The sequence below is a fragment of the Pan paniscus genome, chromosome X, assembly GCF_029289425.2.
Source record: "Pan paniscus chromosome X, NHGRI_mPanPan1-v2.0_pri, whole genome shotgun sequence".
NCBI lineage: Eukaryota > Metazoa > Chordata > Mammalia > Primates > Hominidae > Pan > Pan paniscus.
The window spans coordinates 117,301,397-117,323,972 of NC_073272.2; the positions used below are offsets into that span (position 1 = coordinate 117,301,397).

At 35.5% G+C, this 22,576-nt stretch overlaps 1 protein-coding gene across 8 annotated transcripts in view; it reads right to left on the reverse strand.

The window, feature by feature from the left end:
• Nucleotides 1-22,576, reverse strand: part of KLHL13 (kelch like family member 13) — a 218,866-nt gene that overhangs the window by 47,005 nt on the left and 149,285 nt on the right. For all 8 annotated transcript variants that reach the window (XM_003814280.4, XM_063601660.1, XM_003814284.3 and 5 more), the window contains one exon: nt 599-740. In XM_003814280.4, coding sequence (XP_003814328.2) covers nt 599-740 — 142 coding nt within the window. The remainder of the gene's footprint in view (nt 1-598; nt 741-22,576) is intronic.

Consider the following 22,576-nt stretch of genomic DNA (forward strand, 5'->3'; position numbering starts at 1 on the left):
CTTTTGGCTTTCTACTGTGTTTCTGTCCCCTGCTTTTATTTTAGTTATTACTTATTACATGTATCAGAGGGTTTGCATCCAGCAGTCCTAACCTCTACTCCCACAGTTACTACTACCAATGCGAGTTGGGACACCAAATAAATATAATATTTAGAACCATTACAAAGATGATAGTAAAACAGGCTGTGAATGAGGAACTATGAAAATTCAGTGTAGGGACCTTGTAATACTTACTTTGATTGCTATGGAATGAAATCAGATATGGTATTCTGTAAGAAAGTGGCATACTGGCAAAATGTCCTTTATACACACCAAACAAAAAATTGATTCTGAGGATTTTTTAACCTCAGGAATGTGTGCATTCCTCCATCAAGATTTCTCTCCTGGTTAGTTTTTGTCTTTTGTTTCTTTACTTAATAAACTTCATTTTTTAGAGCCATTTTGGGTTCACAGCAAAACTGAGCAAAAAATAGTTACCATACATTTCCTATTCACACATACACACCCACAACCTCCACTACTGACATCCTGCATCACAAAATCCATGGTGGGTTTTTTAAAGCTATGTAAACACTACCAAAGAGACAGCTTAAATTACCTGTAACACCACAGAACTGTGGGTATTGCTGGTAAAGATGCGTGTAGGTCCTGCCTTGGAAGACTGCAAATGGGATGAGAGGCCCATTTCGCTGCCTCCAAGGGACAATTTCATGTGTTGGTCTTCCTCTTCCACGAGAGATCTGAAAGTTTTTTTACATAAGAAAGAAGGGGAAATTAAAACTTGTACAATTTACAATGAGATTATTTAGAAAAATAATCAGTCACTATTGCAATCATATGACCATGCAATATGGTGAATATTGTTTCACTATATTATACGCTTGTACCACTCTTTATCTTAGAAGAAATGTATATTTGTAAAATGGTTTCCAAGTACAGAATATACAGATGATAACTGAGAAATCAACTTAAAAGGTGGTTCAAAATTATAGTCACAGAGTTTTTAAAGGCCACAGTAATTACTGTTGATATGTTACTATTTAGATAGCAATGCCATCAAATTATGCTGCATATAGTTAAAATTAATTTGGAACACCTAATTTTGAAAAGATAAAAATGATAGCTACCATTTATTGAATAGTCATTATATAGCAGGTACTTGCCAATAATTTTATACACAGACTAAAGAAGGGTCAGAAACCACTTATTAAAGTGGTTGGCCCAGGGTTTGAATCTAGGACTAGTCTGATTCCCACTCCAAACCCCCATTAATAAAAGTAAAAGATTAATTGTTATATATTAATGCATTACTTTATCTTCTGTTATTAGTAATAGTTCTAATCAACCCCAACTGAACAAAATTTTTCACATGAAATAATTTCTTTTTCTAGCAGTATCTCTCACTTACCAGTTTGGGATTGTTTAATAGCTACAATCTAGTCACATTTCCATCTTTTCAAAGAAATGAATACTAAAAATATAAATACAGGCAATTCTGTATTTGCATGTATTGCAGGAATAGTATTTTCAAGGGGCATAAGTAAGAATAGGAGAACCTTAGTCAGTAGGTCACTTAGTTGCAAAGAGAATATGACAATACATTTGATAGTTTAAAAATCTCAGTTAGGTTATACTAAAAATGTGCCATTATTAATAACCTTTCATCATTCCTTAGAAGAGATCTTGTGTTTCTCCATAGGTATACATTGCTAAAATAATCTCTGGATCACCTGCCTAAGAGTGGGGAGCCCATGGCTCATGAATTTGGTTCTGCATTCATGATACAGACTGCTAAAAAGACTGCTAAAATAGACATTAGGAAAAAAGAAGGAGAGCAGATTTTCAAGTGCTGGAACTCTTCATTTTTTCTGTAATTTCCTCAATTTTGAATTATTTGCTTTTCTAACTGTCTAACTGAGCTATCCAATATCAGAAAGGTTTCACCTTTTTTTCCTGTCATACCTAAAACCCCAAGTTGATCAGTTTTAACAAGAAAAAGACCATACTAAAGATTCTGCTTTTTGAATTATGACACCAACCAAGTGGTTTTAAATCTTGCAATAATTAGCAAAAATTCTGGCCTTAAGGATGACATCAATTCTTCTTAATGATATTAGAGCCATAGTATAACCAAAAATGAATTAATAATATATAACCATGTTTAATTCAATTCTGATAGATATTTAATAAAGAAGAGAATAATTTAAGATTTTAAAAAGCATAAAAGAAAATGGATATAGCCTTCCACCAGAGTTTCAGAGATAGCTTTAAAGAGAATTAAGTTATATTTATGATATATAGCACACACACACAATTTTAAACAACTTTTGTGGACAGACGTTTAAAATTACAGAATCAATTGGAAAAGTCAGAAATTGATTGATGGTGACTGTTATCCCTAACCAGAAAATGTCTATTCATCCAGATTATATTAATAGGATATTCAAGCAGACTGTTTTATTAGTTTCTGTATTCCCTGCACAGAGCCTAGCACGAAAGACTTAATATATGTCCTCTGAATGAATACAGAATCTTCTTTCTGTAGATCATTCCAAAGACATTTCTTTATTATGCAGTGCTTAAATGACCATCAATTATCATTCTTATAAAACTGCAGATGTAAAAGGGATAGGAGTAAAGCTGAATTCACATTGCCACAATGACATATCCCGGAAATTGCTTTTTTGAGTAAACTACAAGTAACAACTTATTTACTTTGTCATTTGTCTCTTGCTCTTAAAAACAGAAAGCAAAAAGTGAAAATGCAGCCCTTTCTTGCCAACATAATATGCTTGCCTTTTTAATTAATTACTTCAAAAGCTGAAGAAGCCTAGACTAAAATTATCTTTTTCATGATGTTTTATCAGTATCTTTTGACTTTTTAACATTCAAAACACTCCCTACTAATTTCTGCTTTGGTAACAGTACATGCCATGTTAACCTTCTTAGCAGATTCAATATTCCCATCTATCTCCCCTTTATTAAGTTTATTGATTGAATGTGAAGAGCACTGTTCTTCAACATTGCAAGGAGGTAACACTTCTCTGCAAACCCCAAGCCACAATTATATCAATCTATGCTTAAAGGAATGATTATCTGAGTAATTCCAAGAAAAAAAATAACAGTTTTTAATCTGATGTTTTTTCAACTCGTATAGTTAAATACAATATACATACAAGTCATTCTCAATGTGGGGAGGGGGAGCAGGAGGCATTTTGCCCCTCCTTCCACCCCCATGATTCATAATGTCTGCAGACATTTTTCACTGTCACAACTGGGGATGCTGCTAAACATCCTACAAAACACAGGACAGTTCTCTAGGTCAAAGCTGTTCTTAGGCAAAAAAGTCAAGTGCCAAAGGTGAGAAATCCTAATATAGAGGAATTTACTGTCTCATGAAAATTTTTCTCAAGCAATTTCATGATTTAAATAATTTCCCAGTCATAGGGTTGAATCCATGAGGTAATGCTAGCAATATGAAACACAGCAGGATTATTAATTATCACTAATTCTTCCAAGGCTACCTAACAGAATATCTCTGCTCTCCACAGGCCCATCAATTTGAAAACTCAAGTCTAAGAGTAAAAAAGTAGATAATGGCTTTGAAGTTTATAAGAAAATTATGCAGCAAAGCTTTTGTTTTACATAAGTTCATGTAAGAATAATAATTTCCTAAATCTGCATAAAACAGTTGTTATTTGGATCCACTTTTACATGTTAAGTTAGAATCTGGCAAATTCTGTCTAAATAGTCCCATTTCACCAACCCTACAAGATTATTCATGGGAGAGACTATATTAACGAATTTTGTTTCTAAAAATTAAACCTCTCTTTTCCCTACAATATTATAGTCTGCATATTGCTTGCATGCCACCCCCCGCCTACCCAATCACCACAGCAGACGTCTTACTCTTGAAACAATGACCAAATTTATTGAGAGTTTTTAGCATGAAGGGTTGTTGAATTTTGTCAAAGGCTTTTTCTGCATCTATTGAGATAATCATGTGGTTTTTGTCTTTGGCTCTGTTTATATGCTGGATTACATTTATTGATTTGCGTATGTTGAACCAGCCTTGCATCCCAGGGATGAAGCCCACTTGATCATGGTGGATAACCTTTTTGATGTGCTGCTGGATTCGGTTTGCCAGTATTTTATTGAGGATTTTTGCATCAATGTTCATCAAGGATATTGGTCTAAAATTCTCTTTTTTGGTTGTGTCTCTGCCAGGCTTTGGTATCAGAATGATGCTGGCCTCATAAAATGAGTTAGGGAGGATTCCCTCTTTTTCTATTGATTGGAATAGTTTCAGAAGGAATGGTACCAGTTCCTCCTTGTACCTCTGGTAGAATTCGGCTGTGAATCCATCTGGTCCTGGACTCTTTTTGGTTGGTAAACTATTGATTATTGCCACAATTTCAGCTCCTGTTATTGGTCTATTCAGAGATTCAACTTCTTCCTGGTTTAGTCTTGGGAGAGTGTATGTGTCGAGGAATTTATCCATTTCTTCTAGATTTTCTAGTTTATTTGTGTAGAGGTGTTTGTAGTATTCTCTGATGGTAGTTTGTATTTCTGTGGGATCGGTGGTGATATCCCCTTTATCATTTTTTATTGCATCTACATCGCCAAGTCAATCCTAAGCCAAAAGAACAAAGCTGGAGGCATCACACTACCTGACTTCAAACTATACTACAAGGCTACAGTAACCAAAACAGCATGGTACTGGTACCAAAACAGAGATATAGATCAATGGAACAGAACAGAGCCCTCAGAAATAACGCCGCTTACCTACAACTATCTGATCTTTGACAAACCTGAGAAAAACAAGCAATGGGGAAAGGATTCCCTATTTAATAAATGGTGCTGGGAAAACTGGCTAGCCATATGTAGAAAGCTGAAACTGGATCCCTTCCTTACACCTTATACAAAAATCAATTCAAGATGGATTAAAGATTTAAATGTTAGACCTAAAACCATAAAAACCCTAGAAGAAAACCTAGGCATTACCATTCAGGACATAGGCGTGGGCAAGGACTTCATGTCCAAAACACCAAAAGCAATGGCAACAAAAGCCAAAATTGACAAATGGGATCTAATGAAACTAAAGAGCTTCTGCACAGCAAAAGAAACTACCATCAGAGTGAATAGGCAACCTACAACATGGGAGAAAATTTTCGCAACCTACTCATCTGACAAAGGGCTAATATCCAGAATCTACAGTGAACTCAAACAAATTTACAAGAAAAAAACAAACAACCCCATCAAAAAGTGGGCCAAGGACATGAACAGGCACTTCTCAAAAGAAGACATTTATGCAGCCAAAAAACACATGAAAAAATGCTCATCATCACTGGCCATCAGAGAAATGCAAATCAAAACCACTATGAGATATCATCTCACACCAGTTAGAATGGCAATCATTCAAAAGTCAGGAAACAACAGGTGCTGGAGAGGATGTGGAGAAATAGGAACACTTTTACACTGTTGGTGGGACTGTAAACTAGTTCAACCATTGTGGAAGTCAGTGTGGCGATTCCTCAGGGATCTAGAACTAGAAATACCATTTGACCCAGCCATCCCATTACTGGGTATATACCCAAATGACTATAAATCATGCTGCTATAAAGACACATGCACACGTATGTTTATTGTGGCATTATTCACAATAGCAAAGACTTGGAACCAACCCAAATGTCCAACAATGATAGACTGGATTAAGAAAATGTGGCACATATACACCATGGAATACTATGCAGCCATAAAAAATGATGAGTTCATATCCTTTGTAGGGACATGGATGAAATTGGAAACCATCATTCTCAGTAAACTATCGCAAGAACAAAAAACCAAACACCGCATATTCTCACTCATAGGTGGGAATTGAACAATGAGATCACATGGACACAGGAAGGGGAATATCATACTCTGGGGACTGTGGTGGGGAGGGGGGAGGGGGGAGGGATAGCATTGGGAGATATACCTAATGTTAGATGACGATTTAGTGGGTGCAGCGCACCAGCATGGCACATGTATACATATGTAACTAACCTGCACAATGTGCACATGTACCCTAAAACTTAAAGTATAATAAAAAAAAAAAAAAAAAAAAAACAAACAAACAAACAAAAAGAAACAATGACCAACCATAAAGCACAAGAGCAATCTTTCACAAAGTGTACGTGAATCACTCAACTGTGCTTGCTCAAAGAAAACAACTACTTTTTGATGAGTATTAGCTTAGAGATGGAGGCACTGTCTGATCATTTTACTGAAAGCATTGTAAACGTGGTCAAACCAAACGTACACAGACTGTGGCATTTCTCTGCACTGCATTTAAAGACAAAAGGAAAAAAAGCCTAAGCCATTGTCATATGTTAACAAAGGGCTGCCAACATTGTAATCTTGCCTCGAAATGTCCACATATTTAAAATTACCCGAACGGAAACATGTAAGTGATATGAGCACACAATTCACAAAGATCAAGGTGCAAATGGTTAGCAGATAGAAAAATGTTCAACCTCATCAGTATTCCAGAATATGCACAAAGATTCTATCTATCTGCAAAATTATCAGAGTACAAGATATACTCTCAAAATTGCTAGTGCAAACATGTCATAAACTCCTACTACTGTCTGCATAGAATTGTTCATCCAAATGGATTTTTTCAAAGGAAATTTAAAACTCACTAAATGGACAAATGTGGTTTTTTTTTTTAATAGCAAGCAACATGACAATGAAGAATTGTGTCCTGGTATCTATGTCCTGGTAGGTGGGCCAAAGCAAGAGTGCTCTGCTGATCTGATTTAAATGTGTTTTCTTCAATGAATCCCTCTGTAGAGGTTTAATTTGGTAGACGTTCTATAGAGAACCATATACTCTTAGAATTCATTATAGTAAAAATGTTTGTTGGAATGCTATATGAGGAAGGAAAAAGCATCTCTTAATTGCATCATTTGGCTCAAAAGCCACAAATAATCTTCCAATGCTCCTCAATCTCCATACCTAAATAAATCCCACGACAATCCACTGAAACCAGTACCATTGTGTTTAAAAAATAAGATATCATCTTGATCAATTATAAAATGTGTACCTCAATTTCTTGGTTTCTATCATTGCAAATAGCAGTTCATGTTATACAGAAACCCAGGTGTGGTCAAATTTCATTGTCAAGGAAAAGGGAACATTTTGGTGCTTCTTGAGATTATCATCATGAAAACACAATAAAAGCACTTAACTTTTCTTGGTAGAGAGGTTATGTGTGCCAATTCATGCACTGGTACATTAATGTCTAGCTCACATCAAATAAAAAGCAACATCTTGATACTGCTATGAATAAAAGACTGTTCTCTACACTTGCCTGTACTGTTCGTAATTTCTGAAGGGAAAAAAGAAGAAATGAATTAGAGAAAAGCTAGAAAGGTAAAAGTATATGAACAACACTTTTCTATTTAGTTCCCTCATTTGTTTCATAGTGCTTTAACTGCCATCATTTCATTACCAAAAAAGGTTAAATCTAACAATATATGCTAAAAACTCAATTTCACTGCAACAAAAGAATGAAAGTCCCAGGCTGGGCGTGGTGGCTCACGCCTGTAATCCCAGCACTTTCGGAGGCCAAAGCAGGTGGATCACCTGAGATCAGGAGTTCGAGACCAGCCCAGCCAACATGGTAAAACCCCGTCTCCACTAAAAACACAAAAATCAGCCGCGCGCAGTGGCAGGTGCCTGTAATCCTAGCTACTTAGGAGGCTGAGGCAGGGGAATCACTTGAACCTGGGGGGCAGAGGGTGCAGTGAGCCGAGACTGTGCCACTTCACTCCAGCCTGGGTGAAAGAGTGAAACTCCGTCTCAAAAAAAGGAAAAGAAAAAAAAGGAAGTCTCTTGCATTAGTGTCAAAAGTATAATATAGATATTTCAAGTTCCCCAGATTAATAATATTACCTTAACTAAAGTTGGTGTCAGTGGGTTGGTATACAGGAACAACAACAATAACAAAACAAAATGAAAACAAAAACAAGAAAGCTATGAATGGTTTAACAACACAACAAAACAGGTTGGTTAATCAAGGCACTGACTATCCACTACCCAACCCCCAGGAAAATAAAATACATATTGCTCACACTCACAATTTAAAAAGAAAATCAAGAAAAAGTCTTTCTTCAAAGTACTTTCCATCCATTTGTTTTTCTGCTCTGAAACAGAGAAGTGTCCGCTAGCAGCAGCATTTGCTAAATGAAACATTTCTTGTGATAAAGTTGCATGGCAGGTGGAGAAGAAATTTCACCACCTGTTCTCATACTCATTTGAATTTCAGGGCTAAATCTGTCAAGGTATTTCCTTCCACCCTTGAGAAATAAATTAAAAACTTAAGATGGTAGAAGCCATTTTCCATTGGCTTTTTAAGATAGAGTCAAAGTATTCATACTGCATTGAATTCGAAAGATATTAATAGCTTTTCTACTCCTCTCTTTCTCCACACTTCCCAGACAAAAGCTGAATGATACCACAAACGTTTGAGTGTACACATACTCAACTTTCATTATGAAAAAAAGGAACATGTTTTGAAAAAATCGGGAACAAACTTTCCAACTCATGAAGTAAACTAATGTATATAAAATAAGCCTGGCATTTTTGTTGAAAAAAATTAAAAACTTAAAATTTCAAATATTGAAAGATTTGTCCCCCAACTAAAATGTCATTTATAGTATCATTACACAAAGAAATTATAAATATCATAGCAACTTCTCTCTTTTTTCTTTTTCAAATACCAACAAGAGTGAGCTTGAAAGTAACATCTATTAATAAGGCATAAATTAATTGTTGTTTAAAGAATATATCTTCTTAATGAGGTGTTTGCCTGAAAGGAATCAAGAAAGATAAAGCTTTTGTTAGTTATTTGTAGTTTTTTTAATGACATAAATATATTATTGTCTACCCGAAATCATTTCACTAATGGAACTCTTTAGTTACAGATGAGATTTTATAAAATAGCTGCTATCTTTCCAAGTCTATAAGAAGCTATTGCACGGGCTATAAAAAGCTATTGCACAGGCTTCTTATATGCATATGTCTGTCACATTTAAAATAGAACAGTATTAATAAATAGCTTCTGTCTGTTTTAACATAGGAATAAGATCATTTACCCAGCACCTGCTGTGTACTAAGCACTGTGCCAGGCACATTCTAGTATCCTATTTAATCCTTGTAATAATCTCATTTAACTTACAAAGGACGTGAAGGACCTCTTCAAGGACAACTACAAACCACTGCTCAAGGAAATAAAAGAGGATACAAACAAATGGAAGAACATTCCATGTTCATGGGTAGGAAGAAACAATGTCATGAAAATGGCCATACTACCCAAGGTAATTTATAGATTCAATGCCATCCCCATCAAGCTACCAATGACTTTCTTCACAGAATTGGAAAAAACTACTTTAAAGTTCATATGGAACCAAAAAAGAGCCCGCATCGCCAAGGCAATCCTAAGCCAAAAGAACAAAGCTGGAGGCATCACGCTACCTGATTTCAAACTATACTAGAAGGCTACAGTAACCAAAACAGCATGGTACTGGCACCAAAACAGAGATATAGATCAATGGAACAGAACAGAGCCCTCAGAAACAATGCCGCATATCTACAACTATCTGATCTTTGACAAACCTGAGAAAAACAAGCAATGGGGAAAGGATTCCCTATTTAATAAATGGTGCTGGGAAAACTGGCTAGCCATATGTAGAAAGCTGAAACTGGATCCCTTCCTTACACCTTATACAAAAATTAATTCAAGATGGATTAAAGACTTAAATGTTAGACCTAAAACCATAAAAACCCTAGAAGAAAACCTAGGCATTACCATTCAGGACATAGGCATGGGCAAGGACTTCATGTCTAAAACACCAAAAGCAATGGCAACAAAAGACAAAACTGACAAATGGGATCTAATTAAACTCAAGAGCTTCTGCACAGCAAAAGAAACTACCATCAGAGTGAACAGGCAACCTACAAAATGGGAGAAAATTTTTGCAACCTACTCATCTGACAAAGGGCTAATATCCAGAATCTACAATGAACTCAAACAAATTTACAAGAAAAAAACAAACAACCCCATCAAAAAGTGGGCAAAGGACATGAACAGACACTTCTCAAAAGAAGACATTTATGCAGCCAAAAAACACATGAAAAAATGCTCATCATCACTGGCCATCAGAGAAATGCAAATCAAAACCACAATGAGATACCATCTCACACCAGTTAGAATGGCAATCATTAAAAAGTCAGGAAACAACAGGTGCTGGAGAGGATGTGGAGAAATAGAAACACTTTTACACTGTTGGTGGGACTGTAAACTAGTTCAACCATTGTGGAAGTCAGTGTGGGGATTCTTCAGGGATCTAGAACTAGAAATACCATTTGACCCAGCCATCCCATTACTGAGTATATACCCAAAGGACTATAAATCATGCTGCTATAAAGACACATGCACACGTATGTTTATTGCGGCACTATTCACAATAGCAAAGACTTGGAACCAACCCAAATGTCCAACAATGATAGACTGGATTAAGAAAATTTGGCACATATACATCATGGAATACTATGCAGCCATAAAAAATGATGAGTTCATGTCCTTTGTAGGGACATGGATGAAATTGGAAATCATCATTCTCAGTAAACTATCGCAAGGAAAAAAACCAAACACCGCATGTTCTCACTCATAGATGGGAATTGAACAATGAGAAAACATGGACACAAGAAGGGGAACATCACACTCTGGGGACTGTTGTGGGGTGGGGGAGGGGGGAAGGATAGCATTAGGAGATACACCTAATGCTAAATGACGAGTTAATGGGTGCAGTGCACCAGCATGGCACATGTATACATATGTAACTAACCTGCACATTGTGCACATGTACCCTAAAACTTAAAGTATAATAGTAATAAAATAAAATAAAAAAATAAAATAAAATAAAGACAGGGAACTGAAGCTCGGAGAGTTTAAGGCCTCACCATGAGTCTAGTAACTATGATTTGAACCCACATCTGAATCCAGAGCCTACATTGTTCCCATTTATACCAAGCCTAAAAAATTAAAAATAGCAGACAGTAGAGGCTATAAGTCACTTAGCATTTCAATGCTTAATTTATAAGCACAAGGAGGATATCAGAGAGATACATTCTGTTATAGGCAAGTAATTTTCTGGTTTAATTAATTCAATCTGAAGATCACTTACTTTTACCATTCTATTTCCATAAAAACAATACCAACACTAAAAATCTTTCATGCTATTCTCCCAACACATATGGGGTAGGGAGGTAGTAAATCCTAGAAAATAACTCAGATGAAATTTGGGGAGAATTTCACATACTGATATCAACATTTAAAAGAACACATTCTGAACTCTAATGCCAACCATCACAATAACAGATATAACACTATGACGTAGATAAGGGAATTGGGATAGACAAATGATACTCCATTAGATAACTATAACAGGATGAAAGTTAATTACCCAAATCAAAAGGCATTTCCACTGAATATCTCAATCTTGTCCTTAAAGAACTTCAAAATAATATTTTGCTCCCTCTGCTTACCATATTTCAAGACTTTAGTGTCCCTTCATCTTTTAAAATTTATATACCAGTTAAACCGCATCATGTCCAATTCATCTTGACCAAAAATGTTTTCTATTTAGAAAGCTTAGTTTATATATTATTTCTCATTCTCCACATTTCTTATATTTGTGTGAAAGCAAGATAAGCAGATGGGTAGATTGGTAGATAGGTAGACGGATGGATGGATGGATGGATGGATAAATGGATACATGGATGGATGAATGGTAGGTAGATAAGGTATGTAAGAATCCATTCTATTTTCTGAATGAGATAATTATTTTATTTCTAATGAAGTAATTTAAAAATAATTAGAAGATGAATGAATTTCTAAATGTTGATTCCATACCTTCTATACAAACAAGTGAATTCAAATCTTCCTTGCTTTTATAAAACCACATAGGTGAAAGAATGCACATGTGGTAATGGTGGTAGGGAGATGGCAATATGTAGAAGTGGGCTAGGAGAAACAGCATGTGCTCCCATCACTGTCAAGAGTCCCCTTCCCAGTGCACAGAGGAAATAGTTACAATCCTCTGGTGAAGCATAGGCCCTCTAGAAGGATGCTTCGCCCTACAGCTAGCACCCAGCCTGCCCTTTGAGAAGTCTCTATATCTGCAGCAGTGAGCTTGCCTTCTCTTTCTTTAATCCAAAAATGAAGAAACTGGAATGGGTATTCCAACCCCTTCAATGCCCAGGCCAATTTTCTAGGAGCTTTGCTTCCAGAGGACTTGTTAACCAAGGTGTCATTTTACTCCCATTATCTGTAGCTCATCAACTTTAAAATTTGACTCTTTTGCTAAGGTGCATTAAAATCAAAAAGCATGTTAAGAAAGAACTGTGTTTCACCTTCCTAAGATTTTTATTAAATATTCAAACATCTGAGTTACCCAATTTTAGAGTTTATTATTAAAGCAGATTCCACAAACTCAAAACCAATTAGAAATAACTGAGACAAATCGATTTGGGAACAGGAGACTCATTAATCAACTGCTAAAAGGTGGTGAAAATCCTATCCTTTCCTGAATTTCCCAGTTCTATTCAACTTCACAAAGTCAGTAATTCATGACCAGGTCTTAAGAGAATGTTTATTTATCTTTTAAGGGGAAACATGAAAAAACCTAAGAGTAACACTCATAAAGTAGTAACCGTTGCATTCCATGTTTTAAGAAATATAGTTGGCAGCCCTAAGAGTCCCAATGACTCTATGTATTCAAAGCCCGTAATAAATTTACCAAATCTCAGTCTTGATTTTTGTAATGGCCTGGAGTCATCTCTAATTATTTCAATGAATGTAGGAAAAAATTAGTATCAAATCAGTCATACGTTTTCAATATGACAGCCAGTATTTTTAAGACAGGGGAGAATAATACAAAAAAAGAAGACAGGCTCTCAACCTAATGAGTCTGGGAATCACTCTTAGGATAGTTCTTTCAAGCTCATCACAGATACGTGGCTCAATGGAAGCAAAGACTCTAAGTATCATTTTTTAACATTAAAGTTATTGTCCCTTTTCTGCATATCTGCCTCACCACTAAGGGTTTTTTTCCACAAAACTTTATTATAAGACTTCAGTTTATCCCTTTTGTACTATGCTTCCCATAAAGAAACATATCCATTGCTGGCCATAAGCTCTCAGGTTGTTAGGAGATGCAAAAAGTCTTCACTGTTACTTACAGCCCACTCACCTATCTACATATTCACAGTTATCATACTCCAAGAGTATATATGTGGTCTTTAGCTCTAGAACTGGTTCCTGGTTTTTCACCTAAAATGTTTTAGGATCCACCATTTTACTACACTCCTAGAAAGCCAGTTTAATTAAGATCACCATAATATTCCAGTCCATATCACAGAGCAATTTCAGTATCTAGCCACAGACAACTCTGCTAATGTGAATAACAAAAATTGCTCTACCAAAACTACCATAAGTGTTTATCCATGGTGCAGTAATTCTAAAGAAGGATTCATTCGGGCAAAATATTTATGTGTCACAACTATACATCATTACCTAAAATATTAAAAATTATTTACAAAATTTATAATGTTTTTCTGGAAGGCAGACTGATGATTTGGGGAGGGGCTATTCCAAATTATAAATCATCAAGGAATTTGTCTCTTTAGGGGTAAGATGTTTATTTGTAGAAACACCATGTTCTCTGGCTAAAAGAAGGCTATGTGTTCTTGGGTAGAACATACCATTGTGATAAAAATGACATAGTAGGCATCAAGCATTCAAATCTCCTGGTCATTTAAATGGGAATTTTAAATTGAAGATAACTGGAGCGTTTTCAGATTGTGTGTACATGTGTTTTGCAGAAGCAATCTATGAATTATGAAGTAGTAATGAAGTACTTACCTTAATCTGTGTGAGATAAATGAAAAAAGAGAAGTATTCCTTTCCTTCCTTTTATACAGTCCTTTAAACCAGTGTTTCACACCCCAAACTATAATTTCTGACTCTCAGTGCAGGTGAGAAGCAGACAAAAGGGGAGAAGAGTCACCATGTAGATGAGAGTAGCAGGGAGTCAAGGTGTTAAAAGTTTCCCTAGCTAGTCGGAAAATGCTACTACCCTCACTCACTCCATCTCCATGAGATACTTGTTGAAGCAATCATCATTTTTACATCTTCAAAATCCAATCTTTTCATATGTCAAAGATATGCTTAATGGTAATGAATTTGACTACATACATATTTCTTAATGACCATTCCTAAAATGTTGGTCAGTCAGAAGAAATTTCAGAAATCTCCGATGTATCCTGATATTATACATTCAAAAGAACTATAGATAAAATATTTGGATTCTAAAAGGCAATTGCTCTCACCAAAATTATTTGACCACCTTTGACCCTTGCTTCTTCCCCATTTCCCATGTCCAATCAACTGCTAAGTTCAACTGAATCTCTCTCTAGAATGCTCCTATCCTTCAACCCCCATCCACTCTCACTGCCTCTACCATAGTTCTTGTCTGTATTACCTCTTACCTGGATTTAATTATAATTTTCACATACATAATGGTCTTTATACATACTGTGATTGTATTTATAGCTCAGAAAAGCACTCCCTTGCTCAAAGGTATTCAGTGAGTCACTGCTTGCCGAACAGAAGCCAAATCCTGCACTCTTGAAGTCAAGGCTTCCTGGCCTCACCCTCCTTAACTAATTGCACAGTCCAGCAAATTATTCACAATAAATGTTTGTTTAATGACAACAGATCAAACGAAAATCCAAATTTACTTACAAACTACCAATTGTTTTGCTTTGGAATATATTGCTTTTACATATTCACAGCTATGCATTTTTTGTCTCTTGCTAAACAAGTAATGTGTAAAACCATTGTATTTAATCATTTTTAACACAAAGAAAATTCATTTAATTTAAATATAATATCAGCTAAACCTTTACGGTTAGATTGAAGCCCTTTAAGTATAAAAAATTCAGGACATAAATGTAAATACTTTTTTGAGTGTTAATTTTTAATTTATTTCTCCTAAACCCTAGTCAGGTCTTCTTTTTCTCCTAGTCAGTGATTTCTTTTATCAAACTATACACACAAAACACATTATCATTTAAGTAAAAGCATATTAGCTTCAAAACATAAATATCTCAAATAGTTTTCTCCATTATGATGAACAGCATGCAAAAATAAGTCAAATAACTCTTAACTTTGAGAGTAGTTTCTATCGTAGAACAGATTTTTTAAAAAACCTTATTTTCCTTATCAGTTACAATTTGATGAACCATGACTAAAGTATTTTGGTCACTGGTAGATTGCTTCTAGTAAAATTACTTTCAGTCTGTGCCAGTATCATGGTATTTCTCAGCAACAATGAACAGAATCTGGATTTTTGATTAGTTCTTTTCATAGGAAATACAGTCATAACTTATTCTCTAACAAGACCATGATACACAATAGCCCCCATTATTCGGTGGATACATTCCAAGACCCCCAGTGGATGTTTGAAACTATGGATATACCAAATTCCATATACACTACGTTTTATTCCTATACATACATAACTACCTGATTTATAAATTAGGTACAGTAAGATATCAACAATAACTAATAATAAATAGAACAATTATAACAATATACTTTAATAAAAGTTATGTGAATGCTCTTTTTCTCTCTCTCTTTCTCAAAATATCTTATCATACTGTACTCACCTATTTTCAAGCCATGGTTAACCATGGGTAACTCATTCCAAGGAGTTGGAAATCATGCATAAGGGACAACTACTATATTCAATTACTGCATATATCAGATGAATAAACTTAACACTTTCATGTGAAGTGATCTGCACAGAGGTACAGACCTAAAAACTATTCTCTAAATTCATTTATAAAATCGACATTTATTGAGCATCTGCTATGTGCCAGGCACCACACTAGATGATAGGAAAACAAAGAGCAGTCAGGATACTTGCTTGCAAAGAGATGATAATAAAACAAAGAGCAGTCAGGATACTTGCTTGCTAAGAGATGATAATAAAAAACAATTACTTTCCAAATAATTAAATGATATAAAATTATAATAAATGCTTACCACTCTTTACTAACAAATATCATGTTGTATAATTCATAGAAACCACAAGAACAAAACAATTGCCAACTTTTTTCTCTAATCCATAAGGGTATCAGTTCATATTTGGCATATAAGCACCAAATAAAAATAAATAAATAATATCAACTTTCCTTACTATTATTTTAAAGGGTTATTTGTTCCAGATCAGGCTATCTGCAGGGCTGGATCAGCAATCACACAATATTCACTATTCAAAAACATAAGCTGCAATTTTAATTATATGGAAGAAAGTCAAAACTCTTGATGATGTGATAGTACTGCACATCATTTGAAAAAAAAACACTCTAATTGCATCTATCTATATGCTTCAGCAACATTTCTATGAAAAGTATATTAATGAACCAAGTCTCCAGTCTACTTAAAACCAAACCTTTGTTTCCAGTTTCACGAACTTTGTTTAGCTGTGAATCATTCAGAAATGACTGCATGCACGCACCCTCTGTAGGAAAGTGATCGTAACGAATGAGAAAATCACTTCAATTTGGTGATGCTAAGGGGTTATCTATTGGACAATGATTCACAATTTAGTGTCATCCATATACTTTTCAAAATTGTATTTCAAATATTTTGTAGGTCCACTCAAACTAAAGCTAGATCAGACTATTAATTAAGAACATGTTTCACTGTCAGACAAGAGAAGAGCTCTGATATAATCACATTTAATAAAGAGAAACCTAGTTAAGATTTTGTAGAGCTGGTGTTTAATATTAATTTTAATGCAGTTGAAGAAATGGTATTTTAAAAAGGAAATATAAATTAAGACTGGGTTAAATCATCAAATACAAATGTACACAGATGGAGGAAAAGTGATCAAGCATTAATATCACATTCTCTTTCAAGGTAAATGGTATGACCAAAAGAGTGATTTCTAAGGTTCCTATCAGCTTGTGGATTGAAAGAACCCTGATTGAGATAATTATGCACATTATATGATGTCAAGGTCTTATCTCATTGATCAGTGAAAAGCTCTATATTTTTGAAACCAGAAAAAAAAGTGAAAATAAAAGATGTTACAGGGCAACTTGTAAATGATTAAGCAAGTTCATTTAGAACTTTTAGAAACAGCTGCAGTGAGAGACTTAAATGTGGGAAGCAAGAAGGGAGTGCAGTTAGGTACAGAGGGATCGCATAAGCACAAATTAAGCCCAATTGCCCACATACACTCAACTGAGCTTGCCACTCCAATTCATCATTCTCATAATATTTGGTTCTCTAAATTTTAGTGCTCTAAAACACAATATTTTCAATCTAAACCTTTTAAATTTAAAATATCATCAGAAGGCCAAGTGTGGTGGCTCATGTCTGTAATCCCAGCACTTTGCGGGGCACAGGTTGGGGGCAAGGGGATAGCTTGAGGCTAGGAGTTCATGACCAGTCTTGGAAACATAGCAATATCCTGTCTCTACAAAAAAAAAAAGTAAAAATAATAAATTAAAATACCATCAAGCCCCTGCACCTGCCATAATAGGAGCCAGACAATGTCTAGAAAGTTTGGTAACCAGATCTGAGATCAGAACTTTCCTGGATGCACCTCCAAGTTTAGAAATGCCACTTTTGAGGCCATAACTTGCTGAAGAATCAAACATAATGGTCAATGACTGAGTAGCATAGACAGTCCTCACCTGTTATTTAACTGGTCTTATTTCACTCAGTAGATGTTACCTGACACTCAAAATTTCAATATTTGCCCCCTGCACCTGCCAAATACCAAACACTAAAGTGCATTAGCAACAACTACATAATCATATGCCACTGCTAGCTAATTCAGTACTATGTTTTGAAGATTTTTAAGGTTCTCAACAACCTGTATTATTTGAATTTCCAGAGACATGCAAAGACCTTCTGGTTGTTAACTATTATTTTCTGGTAGCCTTTATGTTCAATCTGATTTTGAACAGTCTTTTGAATAATCTGAAAATGTTTTGGGAAGGTAGAAATGTAGAGTCCTTTGAAATTTTTTTCAATGCAATAAAATGCAATCAGCATCAACCAACTTGTAATATGCACACACTTTAGTACTTTTTAAATGGCTCTGATAACAGTGGAGTTATTCTGAATGATTCTGCTTGTTGCATCAAATTTTATTAAGAAAACTAATTTCATGATTTTATTCAAAAGGTAGCACTATTACTTATTAACTTTTAATAAGAGAATTGGGCTATGTGAACCATCTCAAAATAGACTGAATTTTCAAAAAAAATAGTTTTTAAATAACTAGCATCTTCAATTTCACTCATATCTGTATTTTATATGATTGTATATGCTTGCAAAATCGATGTAATCAAAATAATTGTGCCTATTTTATAAAATGTAGAGCACAATAAAAGCTCTAATAGGAGAAACTTGTTTTCATGATATTTTCAACACAACCCCAGATTATAGTTCTGTTACTGGATAATTCCACTTTTTAATAAGATTTCCAGGAAATCATTGTTGCAAGGGCTAAGAACTGCCTATGTAATGTTTATTATAATTTTCAAGAACAAAACTACTGATCCAGAGATTAATAAATATGGTTTAGTTACAGGAATGCAAAATTTGTAGAACCACTTGGGTTAATTGGAACACTTTCTACAACGCATGTGTAAGCCCAACATGATTGTGTTCAACTAGAGTATTGTAGATACAACAAATGACCTCCTAAAGATGTCCACATCTTAACCCCAGGAATCTGTGGATATGTTGTTACATGGCAAAGGAGACTTTGAAAATGTGATAAAGGTTACGAACTTTGAAATGGGGCGTGTCTTGTTTTATCCAGGTAGCCTAATCTAATTACATGAGTCCTGAAAAAATGGAAGAGGAAGGCAGAAGAGTGAGCCAGAAAGCAATGTGAAAAGGATTCAACCTGCTGTCGCTGGCCTCGTTAAGACGAGGGAGGAATGGGGCTGGAATGCAAGCAATCTCTAGGAGCTGAAATTGTCCTTTAACTTATAGCCAACAAGATGATAGGAACCTTGGTCCTACAGCCACAAAGAACACAATTTTGTCAATGACAGGAATGAGCAGGAAACAGATTCTCCCCTAGAGCCTCCGCCTTGCTGACACTTTTATTTTAGCCCCGTGAGACCAGTACCAAATTTCTGATCTGAAAAAACTGTAAGATAATATGCCAAGCATGGTGGCTCATGCCTGTAATCCCAGTACTTTGGGAGGCTGAGACGGGAGGATAGCTTGAGCCCAGGAGTTTGAGACCAGCCTGGTAACACAGTGAGACCTCATCTCTACAAATAATAATAATAATAATAATAATAATAATAAGCTGGGTGTGGTGATGCGTGCCTGTAGTCCCAGTTACTGAGGAGGCTGAGGCAGGAGGATCACTTGAGTCCGGTGGTCGAGGCTGCAGGGAGACATGATCATGCCACTGTCCTCCAGCCTGGGCGACACAGTGAGATCCCCATCTCAAAAAAAAAAAAAAAGTGTAGGATAATAAATGTGTGACATTTTAGGCCATTCGTTTGCAGTAATTTGATATGGCAGCAATAGAAAAGAAATACATAGAGGTTTGGGTTTTTTTTTTTCATTGAGTATTTGCATGCAATTAAGCAGTGGGAGGATAATGTCTGCAGGAAAGTACTAAATATACTGACTGGGGTAGAACCCTTGGAACGTGCTAAAAAGAGTACACCAGCTACAGCACTGTCCGTGGTAGCTAATTACCATGGGTGGGAAATGTGTGTAATCAATGAAGATGGAATAGTGCTTCAAGGAACTATGGAAACATCAAGAGACAATGGAGTTAATCCCGATATCATATGAGCAAGTAAAGATAATTGCCTCAATATTTTCCTTCAACTTCACCACTTGACAGTACGCAAGTAAAGCTTTCTAACCTCTTCCTATACCACCACCCAATTCAAAAAGCTTTTCCCATCTACCATATTTCCCTTTTCTTCTAACCCTAGTAAGGTATTATATAATTAATAGATGGCATGAAAGTAGCAAAAGTCTATAAAAATGAAAAGGCATTGGAGAAATTACAAGCTTTGAAATCACGTGGCCCTAAATCTGAATTTTGGCTCAACTTGTAATTTTATGTGTAACATTAAGCAATTAACCTCTCTGAACTTGTGCCCTTATTCGTAAAATAGGGAGAGGATGTACACTTACAGGGCTTTTTGGGAGGAATGAAATTAAGTGCTTAGCACTTCTATAATAGAGGAAAATAAATTGTATTACATTTAACTATGCTAAACTAGGACATTTTAAAAATTTGGAATATGTCTCATGAAGTTTAGAATATCTGTTATACATGCTAGATTAAAATTTAATCTAAAGTTCTGAAACTTGTTTTTATTTTTTTGTTATTGAAGATAAGTTACTTCATTACTCCATTGAACTATATTATAAGAAATCCTCTCCAACAAATTGGGCATGTTCTTGCCTTAGCATGACATAAATGTGGGGGGAAAATGGGTAAAAACAACAGATAACCTCATCATAGTAAGTTATGCTGGGAAAAATATTTTAGTATAATTGAAAACACAATATAATTTTATTTTAAACTAAGATTCAATCTCAGAGTTTGAGATCAAATTATTACTGCTTGGAAGGTAATATATGTAAACTTGTGTGCTATAAAGCACCTAAACAGTAAATTATTCCCTGTCCAATGTAAAGAATAGTATTCCATTCTTGTTGTTTAAAAAGACACTACGAACTTTAAACACAAATTGCTTCATTTTCCATCCTGTGCAATATGCACTTTAACATGTGTTATCTACCTCCAGTTCAAGTCTCCTCATTTAGTCCAGACAAATTTTTCTTCTGAGGTGTTTCCATTGCCCTTAAATCCATTATCAATATTGAAAGCACAGTAAGCAAGAATTTATTTAACCTGTTTGTCTTGGTTCCAAATTTTCACAGCAGGAGAATAAATTAAGCTATTTAATTGCTTATGAATGAAGATAATATGGAAGATAAAAAATAATCACTTTGAATGATCACAAGGACTATGCCCCTAATCCTCAGCAGAGTTATGCCTGGCACATAATAGACAGTTGAGTAACTGCTGAATGTTATAAACTTAATACACAAGGTGATTGAAAAAGAACTGAGCACTTTCTTTTTTTTATTAAAGTTTTAGGGTACATGTGCACAACGTGCAGGTTTGTTACATATGTATGCATGTGCCATGTTGGTGTGCTGCACCCATTAACTCGTCATTTAACATTAGGTATATCTCCTAATGCTATCCATCCCCCCTTCCCCCACCCCATAACAGTCCCCAGAGTGTGATGTTCGCCTTCCTGTGTCCAAGTGTTCTCATTGTTCAATTCCCACCTACGAGTGAGAACATGCAGTGTTTGGTTTTTTGTCCTTTGTGATAGTTTGCTGAGAATGATGGTTTCCAGCTTCATCCATGTCCCTACAAAGGACATGAACTCATCCTTTTTTATGGCTGCATAGTATTCCATGGTGTATATGTGCCACATTTTCTTAATCCGGTCTATCATTGTTGGACTTTTGGCTTGGTTCCAAGTCTTCGCTATTGTGAATAGTGCTGCAATAAACATACATGTGCATGTGTCTTTATAGCAGCATAAATTATAATCCTTTGGGTATATACCCAGTAATGGGATGGGTGGGTCAAATTGTATTTCTAGTTCTAGATCCCTGAGGAATGGCCACACTGACTTCCACAATGGTTGAACTAGTTTACAGTCCCACCAACAGTGTAAAAGTGTTCCTATTTCTCCACATGCTCTCCAGCACCTGTTGTTTCCTGACTTTTTAATGATCGCCATTCTAACTGGTGTGAGACGGTATCTCATTGTGGTTTTGATTTGCATTTCTCTGATGGCCAGTGATGATAAGCATTTTTTCATGTGTCTTTTGGCTGCATAAATGTCTTCTTTTGAGAAGTGTCTGTTAATATCCTTCGCCCACTTGTTGATGGGGTTGTTTTTTTGTTGTAAATTTGTTTGAAATTCTACCAGAGGTACAAGGAGGAGCTGGTACCATTCTTTCTGAAACTATTCCAATCAATAAACAAAGAGGGAATCCTCCCTAACTCATTTTATGAGGCCAGCATCATCCTGATACCAAAGCCGGGCAGAGACACAACAAAAAAAGAGAATTTTAGACCAATATCCCTGATGAACGTCAATGCAAAAATCCTCAGTAAAATACTGGCAAACGGAATCCAGCAGCACATCAAAAAGTTTATCCACCATGATCAAGTGGGCTTCATCCCTGGGATGCAAGGCTGGTTCAACATATGCAAATCAATAAATGCAATCCAGCATATAAACAGAACTAACAACAAAAACCACATGATTATCGTAAAAGATGCAGAAAAGGCCTTTGACAAAATTCAACAACCCTTCATGCTAAAAACTCTCAATAAATTAGGTATTGATGGGAGGTATCTCAAAA